The sequence below is a fragment of the Oncorhynchus mykiss genome, chromosome 25 (assembly GCF_057628025.1).
Source record: "Oncorhynchus mykiss isolate SJ-2025 chromosome 25, ASM5762802v1, whole genome shotgun sequence".
NCBI classification, from domain to species: Eukaryota; Metazoa; Chordata; class Actinopteri; order Salmoniformes; family Salmonidae; genus Oncorhynchus; species Oncorhynchus mykiss.
Genome location: NC_143046.1, coordinates 40,315,382 through 40,325,217, shown reverse-complemented (window position 1 = coordinate 40,325,217; position 9,836 = coordinate 40,315,382). Strand labels below are relative to the sequence as shown.

The window sequence follows — 9,836 nt, the reverse complement described above, 5'->3', positions numbered from 1 at the left end:
CTGTCTTAGCTCAGTTAGGATCACCACTTTATTATAAGAATGTGAAATGTCAGAATAACAGTAGAGAGAATGATTTATTTCAGTTTTTATTCCTTTCATTACATTCCCAGTGGGTCAGAAGTTTACGTACACTCAATTAGTATTTGGTGGCATTGCCTTTAAATTGTTTCATTTGGGTCAAACGTTTTGGGTAGCCTTCCACAAACTTCCCACAATAAATTGGGTGAATTTTGGCTCATTCCTCCTGACAGAGCTGGTGTAACTGAGTCAGGTTTGTAAGCCTCCTTGCTCGCACACGCTTTTTCAGTCTTTCATGTTCTATAGGATTGAGGTCAGGGCTTTGTGATGGCCACTCCAATACCTTGACTTTGTTGTCTTAAGCCATATTGCCACAACTTTGGAAGTATGCTTGGGGTCATTGTCCATTTGGAAGACACATTTGCAACCAAGCTTTCACTTCCTGACTGATGTCTTGAGATGTTGCGTCAATATATCCACATAATTTTCCTTCCTAATGTTGCCATCTATTTTGTGAAGAACACCAGTCCCATCTGCAGCAAAGCACCCCCGCAGCATGATGCTGCCACCCCATGCTTCACGGTTGGGATGGTGTTCTTCGACTTGCAAGTCTCCCCCTTTTTCCTCCAAACATAACGATGGTCATTATGGCCAAACAGTTATATTTTTGTTTCATCAGACCAGAGGACATTTCTTCAAAAAGTACGATCTTTGTCCCCATGTGCAGTTGCAAACGGTAGTCTGGCTTTTTTCAGGCGGTTTTGGAGCAGTGGCTTCTTCCTTGCTGAGTGGCCTTTCAGGTAATGTCGACATAGGACTCGTTTTACTGTGGATATACAGTGCCTTGCGAAAGTATTCGGCCCCCTTGAACTTTGCGACCTTTTGCCACATTTCAGGCTTCAAACATAAAGATATAAAACTGTATTTTTTTGTGAAGAATCAACAACAAGTGGGACACAATCATGAAGTGGAACGACATTTATTGGATATTTCAAACTTTTTTAACAAATCAAAAACTGAAAAATTGGGCATGCAAAATTATTCAGCCCCCTTAAGTTAATACTTTGTAGCGCCACCTTTTGCTGCGATTACAGCTGTAAGTCGCTTGGGGTATGTCTCTATCAGTTTTGCACATCGAGAGACTGAATTTTTTTCCCATTCCTCCTTGCAAAACAGCTCGAGCTCAGTGAGGTTGGATGGAGAGCATTTGTGAACAGCAGTTTTCAGTTCTTTCCAAAGATTCTCGATTGGATTCAGGTCTGGACTTTGACTTGGCCATTCTAACACCTGGATATGTTTATTTTTGAACCATTCCATTGTAGATTTTGCTTTATGTTTTGGATCATTGTCTTGTTGGAAGACAAATCTCCGTTCCAGTCTCAGGTCTTTTGCAGACTCCATCAGGTTTTCTTCCAGAATGGTCCTGTATTTGGCTCCATCCATCTTCCCATCAATTTTAACCATCTTCCCTGTCCCTGCTGAAGAAAAGCAGGCCCAAACCATGATGCTGCCACCACCATGTTTGACAGTGGGGATGGTGTGTTCAGGGTGATGAGCTGTGTTGCTTTTACGCCAAACATAACGTCTTGCATTGTTGCCAAAAAGTTCAATTTTGGTTTCATCTGACCAGAGCACCTTCTTCCACATGTTTGGTGTGTCTCCCAGGTGGCTTGTGGCAAACTTTAAACAACACTTTTTATGGATATCTTTAAGAAATGGCTTTCTTCTTGCCACTCTTCCATAAAGGCCAGATTTGTGCAATATACGACTGATTGTTGTCCTATGGACAGAGTCTCCCACCTCAGCTGTAGATCTCTGCAGTTCATCCAGAGTGATCATGGGCCTCTTGGCTGCATCTCTGATCAGTCTTCTCCTTGTATGAGCTGAAAGTTTAGAGGGACGGCCAGGTCTTGGTAGATTTGCAGTGGTCTGATACTCCTTCCATTTCAATATTATCGCTTGCACAGTGCTCCTTGGGATGTTTAAAGCTTGGGAAATCTTTTTGTATCCAAATCCGGCTTTAAACTTCTTCACAACAGTATCTCAGACCTGCCTGGTGTGTTTCTTGTTCTTCATGATGCTCTCTGCGCTTTTAACGGACCTCTGAGACTATCACAGTGCAGGTGCATTTATACGGAGACTTGATTACACACAGGTGGATTGTATTTATAATCATTAGTCATTTAGGTCAACATTGGATCATTCAGAGATCCTCACTGAACTTCTGGAGAGAGTTTGCTGCACTGAAAGTAAAAGGGCTGAATAATTTTGCACGCCCAATTTTTCAGTTTTTGATTTGTTAAAAAAGTTTGAATAATCCAATAAATGTTGTTCCACTTCATGATTGTGTCCCACTTGTTGTTGATTCTTCACAAAAAAATACAGTTTTATATCTTTATGTTTGAAGCCTGAAATGTGGCAAAAGGTCGCAAAATTCAAGGGGGACGAATACTTTTGCAAGGCACTGTAGATACAGTGAGGGGAAAAAGTATTTGATCCCTGCTGATTTTGTACGTTTGCCCACTGACAAAGAAATTACCAGTCTATAATTTTAGTGGTAGGTTTATTTGAACAGAGACAGAATAACAACAAACAAATCCGGAAAAACGCATGTCAAAAATGTTATTATTTGATTTGCATTTCATGAGGGAAATAAGTATTTGACCCCTCTGCAAAACATGACTTAGTACTTGGTGGTAAAACCCTTGTTGGCAATCACAGAAGTCAGATGTTTCTTGTAGTTGGCCACCAGTTTTGCACACATCTCAGGAGGGATTTTGTCCCACTCCTCTTTGCAGATCTCCTCCAAGTCATTAAGGTTTTGAGGCGGATGTTTGGCAACTTGAACCTTCAGCTCCCTCCACAGATTTTCTATGGGATTAAGATCTGGAGACTGGCTAGGCCACTCCAGGATCTTAATGTTTTTCTTCTTGAGCCACTCCTTTGTTGTCTTGGCCGTGTGTTTTGGGTCATTGTCATGCTGGAATACCCATCCACGACCCATTTTCAATGCCCTGGCTGAGGGAAGGAGGTCCTCACCCAAGATTGTATGGTACATGGCCCCGTCCATCGTCCCTTTGATGCGGTGAAGTTGTCCTGTCCCCTAAGCAGAAAAACACCCCCAAAGCATAATGTTTCCACCTCCATGTTTGACAGTGAGGATGGTGTTCTTGGGTTCATAGGCAGCATTCCTCCTCCTCCAAACACGGCGAGTTGAGTTGATGCCAAAGAGCTCCATTTTGGCCGTATCTGACCACAACACTTTCACCAAGTTGTCCTCTGAATCATTCAGATGTTCATTGGCAAACTTCAGACAGGCATGTATATGTGCTTTCTTGAGCAGGGGGACCTTGCGGGCGCTATAGGATTTCAGTCCTTCACGTAGTGTGTTACCAATTGTTTTCTTGGTGACTATGGTCCCAGCTGCCTTGAGATCATTGACAAGATCCTCCTGTGTAGTTCTGGGCTGATTCCTCACCGTTCTCATGATCATTGCAACTCCATGAGGTGAGATCTTACATGGAGCCCCAGGCCGAGGGAGATTGACAGGTCTTTTGTGTTTCTTCCATTTGCGAATAATCGCACCAACTGTTGTCACCTTCTCACCAAGCTGCTTGGCGATGGTCTTGTAGCCCATTCCAGCCTTGTGTAGCTCTACAATCTTGTCCCTGACATCCTTGGAGAGCTCTTTGGTCTTGTCCATGGTGGAGAGTTTGGAATCTGATTGATTGATTGCTTCTGAGGACAGGTGTCTTTTATACAGGTAACAACCTGAGATTAGGAACACTCCCTTTAAGAGTGTGCTCCTAATCTCAGCTCGTTACCTGTATAAAAGACACCTGGGAGACAGAAATCTTTCTGATTGAGAGGGGGTCAAATACTTGATTTTGCAAATCAATTTATAACATTTTTGACATGCGTTTTTCTGGATTTTTTTGTTGTTATTCTGTCTCTCACTGTTCAAATAAAACTACCATTAAAATTATAGACGGATCATTTCTATGTCAGTGGGCAAACATACAAAATCAGCAGGGGATCAAATACTTTTCCCCCTCACTGTACTTTTGTACCTGTTTCCTCCAGCATCTTCACAAGGTCATTTGCTGTTGTTCTGGGATTGGTTTGCGCTTTTCGCACCAAATTACATTAATCTCTGGGAGACAGAACGTGTCTCCTTCCTGAGCGATATGACGGCTGTGTGGTCCCATGGTGTTTATACTTGCGTACTATTGTTTGTATAGATGAACGTGGTGCCTTCAGGCATTTGGAAATTGATCTCAAGGATGAACCAGACTTGTGGAAGTCAACTTCTTTTTCTGAGGTCTTGGCTGATTTCTTTTGATTTTCCCATGATGTCAAGCAAAGAGGCACTGAGTTCGAAGGTAGGCCTTGAAATACATCCACAGGTACACCTCCAATTGACTCAAATTATACCAATTAGCCTATCAGAAGCTTCTAAAGCCATTACATCATTTTCTGGAATTTTCCATGCTGTCACGAGTCCGACCGAGGGTGTTTCCCTTTCCCGGGCAGGTGGCGCTCGGCGGTCGTCGTCACCGGCCTATTAGCTGCCACTGATTGTTTTTCCTTCCCCTCCTTGTATGTTGAGTGGTAGCACCTGTGGATGTTTAATTAGTTTGTCTTTATTAGACAGCCGGCCCGCCTGGTTGTTGTGCGGGATTATTTCTATGTAACCTTCGGCTCTGTGGTATAGGCACGTGTTAGTGTCCGGTCGGGATTGTTTCCCATTGTACATTTTGATTCCCTGTGTTTTGGGAACGTAACTTTTTTGTGAGCACCCTGTGGTGCGTTGGTGCGATTAAAAGACGCGCAGCATTGAACTCTCTGTCTCCTGCATTTGACTCCACACCCACGACACCCGGAGCATTACACATGCTGTTTAAGTCAACTTAGTGTATGTAAACTTCTGACCCACTGGAATTGTGATAGAGTGAATTATAAGTGAAATAATCTGTCTGTAAACAATTTTTGGAAAAATGACTTGTGTCATGGACAAAGTAGATGTCCTAACCGACTTGCCAAAACTATAGTTTGTTAACAAGACATTTGTGGAGTGATTGAAAAACGAGTTTTAATGACTTCAACCTAAGTGTATGTAAACTTCCGACTTCAACATGAAGTACTCTGTAGTCTGTTTATTTTTCCTAGATTCACATTGACGCCTTTTCTATGTTCCTCTTTTCACTTTGCCACCTTTTCTATGTTCTTAGATTCACTTTGGCGGCTTTTCTATGTTCTTAGATTCACTTTGGCGCCTTTTCTATGTATTTCCAGGGAGCATGATGATGGATTGTCAAGTGCTGGTGTTGGTCGTGTAGGTGCTTGCCTGAAGTGGGTAGTGGTGTGTGGGAGCACCTGTAGTGAAAGAAAAGTCTTAGAGAGAGGGGAAAGAGTGCAACACAGGCTTTTTAATCATTACATAAGTGACATCACCTTTGTGTGAAGTTGAGGAACACATGTTCTACAGTATAATGACTCATAAAGATATCTCTGCTTCACTAGTATGTTTTGACAAACATTTCAAAACAATTAAGTTAATCAGTAAACTATTTTAAATGAACCGCCCACATATTTTTATCCTGTCTTTTCTTGTTTGGAAACCTCAGTATTTGGGTGACCATTTTGACAAGCAGGGTGAGCTGTCAATGTCTTAATAATACAGGTGACATTTTAAATATGATTTCTTGCTTATATAAAAGTCAAGTTTCAAAGATATCCAAAACCATATCGCAAGTGTGGTGCATTTGCCCTCTAGCCCCATAAAACACAAATACGGTAACTTGCATACCCAAAACAAACCCGGCTTTGAAATCATATTAATACTTTGAGTGTTTTCTTTAGTCTGCCTGGAGTGCTAGGTGGGTGAGGTTTGCACTTTTGGGACTTTTCTATTGCTTCCATTGCAACTGGCCAACTCAATCAAGCATAGAAAAAGTATAATATATTATTGTCTTGTTTTGGACACCTTGTACAAAATAATAAAATGGAGTACTACAGGATATTTCTTAATGTAGCTATTTATTAGCTAGCTATAACTGGCATGTTCACGTATCGCCAACCAGGATCAAACTGCCCATGACCTAACCATTTGGGTGGTCTTAACCAATCATAGCCCAGTATGATATGGCGGTAAAATGCATCCACTTACAATTCAGTATGTTTACACATGAATATTACAATTATTTCAAATAGTATTGTATGTATGGGTAGTATGGGTGGTGCCTTGTCAGAAGTTTCTCACGTGGCAGTGACCCTTTGACCTCAAATCCATAGATCAGTCAAAAATAACAGCTGGCCAGTAACAAGAAGGCAGGAAAAGCCCAGTAGCTGAAAAATGACTAGCCCAAAGGCCGGCAGATGGCGATATTGAGTCGTTTTATCTTACCGTCCAAGCGAATTGTATGAGGCCGGCAAGACACTCGTACCTAAAACATTCTCCATTCAGGCTGCAAAGGCTTCAAATGATTCCCTAACTTTAATGGCGAGATGGCACATTTTTGTGGGGGGGGGGGGGGGGGGGAATATGCGTGCTTTCTTTACAAAACACCATTTTCCACTATCATGCTAGAGTGGCTAAATGCTAATCTCAGATGTTGCATATTGCGTTCAGCCAATCAGGTTGCAGCAGTCTGTTGTTCACCCCTGGCTAAAAGGGGACGCAACATCGGGAGGTAGCATTCCTAGGCAATAGCCACTTTGGTGTGGTAGTGGAAAATGGTGTTTCATAAAAAAAGTATGCATATTTCCCCCTTTTTTCCTCCTTCTCACCATTAAATACATTTAAGGAGGTAATGGAAGCCTCTGCAGCCTGAATGGAGAACGTTTTATGCACAAACCGGTCCACGGGGGATACGAATGTATTACTGGCTCTGTGCAATGCATTTGGACGATAAAATGAAACGACTCAATATCGCCATCTGCTGGCATTTGGGCTAGAAAATTACATGTTTGTAACTGGCTTTGTCAATAGACCTAATTCGTTAATTTAGGGCTCTGTTTGAACAGATCTGCTTTAGCAAACATCCGCATAGCGGTTGTTTTGGCAGTGTTGGAGTGGAACTGCATTAGAGCTGTCAAATCCACAAGCGGTTCCAGGCATTATATCTAAAGCGGAGATTGCAATCGGCATGAAGAAAAATCCCATGCAGCCTTGTTCACAAGTTTGACCACTGGAATGTGAGATGTAATCTACACCTCCATTAGTCGTATAGAAATCCTAAGCGTCATTATTATAGTCTTATAGAAATTTGAGCGTCATTATTTCTATATAGACTACACTTTTGTCGTTTTGAACATCTAATGACAATGATCAAGGGTAGATGCTCACCGATTCGATAGCTCCAACGCAGATACACCTCCAACACTCCAACACCGGCGATCACCGGTTAACGCTTGATCTGATTCAATCTAGGCCTTAATGCACCTATGGGTCTCTGAAAATATCTGAAAATCCTAGGAATGCAACAACCTCACTGTGTAATGATAATAAAAATACCAAGAATGATGATCCATGAAAAGCTATTGGACCAAGACTAAAGAACCATCCAAGAGTCAATTATCTCATCAATGAAGAGGGTTGGGGTTAATTTATTTCAAATTGCCCTCAGTGCAAAGAAGGATTGAAATCCAATCATTGGAGAGAAAAATGTATCAAAAGTATCTTCCCTTGATTGCCTGATAGCAATAGTTGTATAGTTATAGCAAAAATATCCATTAGCTATCAAGCAGTCATGTACATTTTACAGACATCGTGATTGTGTATTGTTGTAGTGATCTACATGAAAGGCGTCGCTAAACGTCACAGACGAGTGTTTTCGAGCATGTGAATTGCATTTCGCCTTGGAAAAAGCCAATGAAAAGTCAGTCGTCAGTGCCAAGGAATGCAGCATCAATCTTCTAAATGATCCCTCTAACTGACTTGGTATAATTACAGTGTGTAATTACCCAACATGCTCAAACTCCTAATATTTTGGCAAATGCAGTGGAGTACGCCCAGGAGGGTCGTGTGTGTGCGCGCATGCATGTATTCTCGTGCGTGCACGAGTGAGTCCATGCAGGGTGGTACGGAATAACACTCTTGACTGCCAAGTAGTAGTAAATCATACAATCATTTTTAGTCATTAGAAAATAATGAGGAATGGGTATAAAGCTAACACATCATTGACAAGTATAATATATAAGTATACCAGTATAATAGCCTAACTTCAAGCCACCCTCCCAGGTTACAGAGCTGCAGAAATGCTTCAACTACAAGGGCATATGAAGAGAAGAGTTGAGTACATAGAAAACATATTTATTAAGTACTGTGGCTTTACAATGAATACAACACATGGCAAAAAGGGAAAATTGGTATGGGTGGTATGAAACAATCAATCTTGAAACTCAATCAGTCTTGATATTTTAAATAAAATGATCCATCAAAATGCACACATCTTCAGGAGGAACAACACGTGCCAATTTTGTTTATGACTGAATCAATGGGGAGAGAGGAAATTGAAATACATTTATACTCTCAGCAATCATCATTCTGGACCATGGAAAAAAAGAAAGTACACAAACTCGACCAGGAAGCCGCGCAATATTCTTCCGCCAGTCTCTTTTGATCAACTGCGCAAGATTTGGCTCCGAATGAAGAGGCAGAGAGAGAGGAACGCGGCTGAATTGTAGTCCTCTGAAGTGTAACAACATCTCTGGGTGTGTACTTAAGTTTGAAATGCGCGTCCTTGGGAGCTTTTCTGCACATACCTGCTTTAATCAAAGCCGTTGAGTCAAAGCATAAATTCTTATTTTTCTTTAGAGCGCGCGCAATCTGTTTCCAATAGGCTTTGGTGTTGGACTCGTACCCAGGGCAAGTGGCTGGTTTGGCCACATATTCGCAGTCGAAACTTGTTTGCCCTTTTTTACAGTTCACGCTAAGCACAAAGGCATCGTCACCTGTCGCAACCCAAGTGCATTGCGTCTTGTTTTTGGCGGAGAATTTGCCCTTGAACACATTTCCTTTGGGGCTGCTGTTTTTCTTATCTGGAGATTGGACGGGTGGCTTTGGTTGCTCTCCGTCCTTTGGTCCCTGGTTTTCTTTCTTCTTCATTCCCCTTTTTTTGGATCCTTGACAGTTAGTCACCATAAACTGCTGAGATATGCAGGCAATAACCAGCATGACGGTTAGGTTGGTAAGAAGTGTCATATCCCGCTAAAATATCTGCAAAAAAATGGCATAGTTGTGTATGTTAGTACAGTACAATTACCTCCCATTCAAATAATTGCTACGGTAGCCTATCACAACACAGCAGCATGCATATTAGATTTATGGAGGACAATGGCGCATCATATTTAACAACATAAGTGGTTATTTTAATCAGCTCACCTGTGGATTTGGGGAAATGGAAATGGTTCAATCCCGTTGTGACACCTCGGGAACGAGCACGTGGCATTTATAGAGCACCGACACACCCACCACCACTCCCTTATTCCACCAACGTGGAACATAGGCTAAAGCGCACTGTTTGAGTTAATCTGGTGGTATCTGGGTTTATCTGTTGGTGTCTTGTCAGAAGTCGTTGTCCTTAATTAGGCCTACACAGTCTATTGTCACGTATAACAAGTGAAAGCGTTCATAATGAAAATAGACAATTGATTACCCCTAAAAAACATTCAGGGACTTTTCTCTACACATGTTATAGTGTGCGCACTCCGGCCTAGTAAAAGTGCAATGAGCAACGCATTGACCGCAGCAGTCGTTGAACAAATAATATTTGAAAGAAGATACAACAGCGTCACTTACTGGGGAAAAGAGACAC

At 41.8% G+C, this 9,836-nt stretch overlaps 1 protein-coding gene across 1 annotated transcript; it reads right to left on the bottom strand.

The window, feature by feature from the left end:
* Positions 1-8,316: 8,316 nt before the first annotated feature.
* Positions 8,317-9,508, bottom strand: LOC110505147 (fibroblast growth factor-binding protein 1). Its single transcript, XM_021584158.3, has 2 exons — positions 9,404-9,508; positions 8,317-9,238 (listed from the first exon to the last, which is right to left on the bottom strand). Exon 2 carries the CDS (start codon positions 9,221-9,223, stop codon positions 8,552-8,554), a length of 672 nt encoding a protein of 223 aa, XP_021439833.3. The 5' UTR covers positions 9,224-9,238; positions 9,404-9,508; the 3' UTR covers positions 8,317-8,551.
* Between the last annotated feature and the right edge of the window lie 328 nt (positions 9,509-9,836).

What these genes read in the sequence shown, in the direction of transcription:
- LOC110505147 (XM_021584158.3), bottom strand. Translation starts at nt 9,223, where the DNA reads ATGACACTTCTTACCAACCTAACCGTCATGCTGGTTATTGCCTGCATA.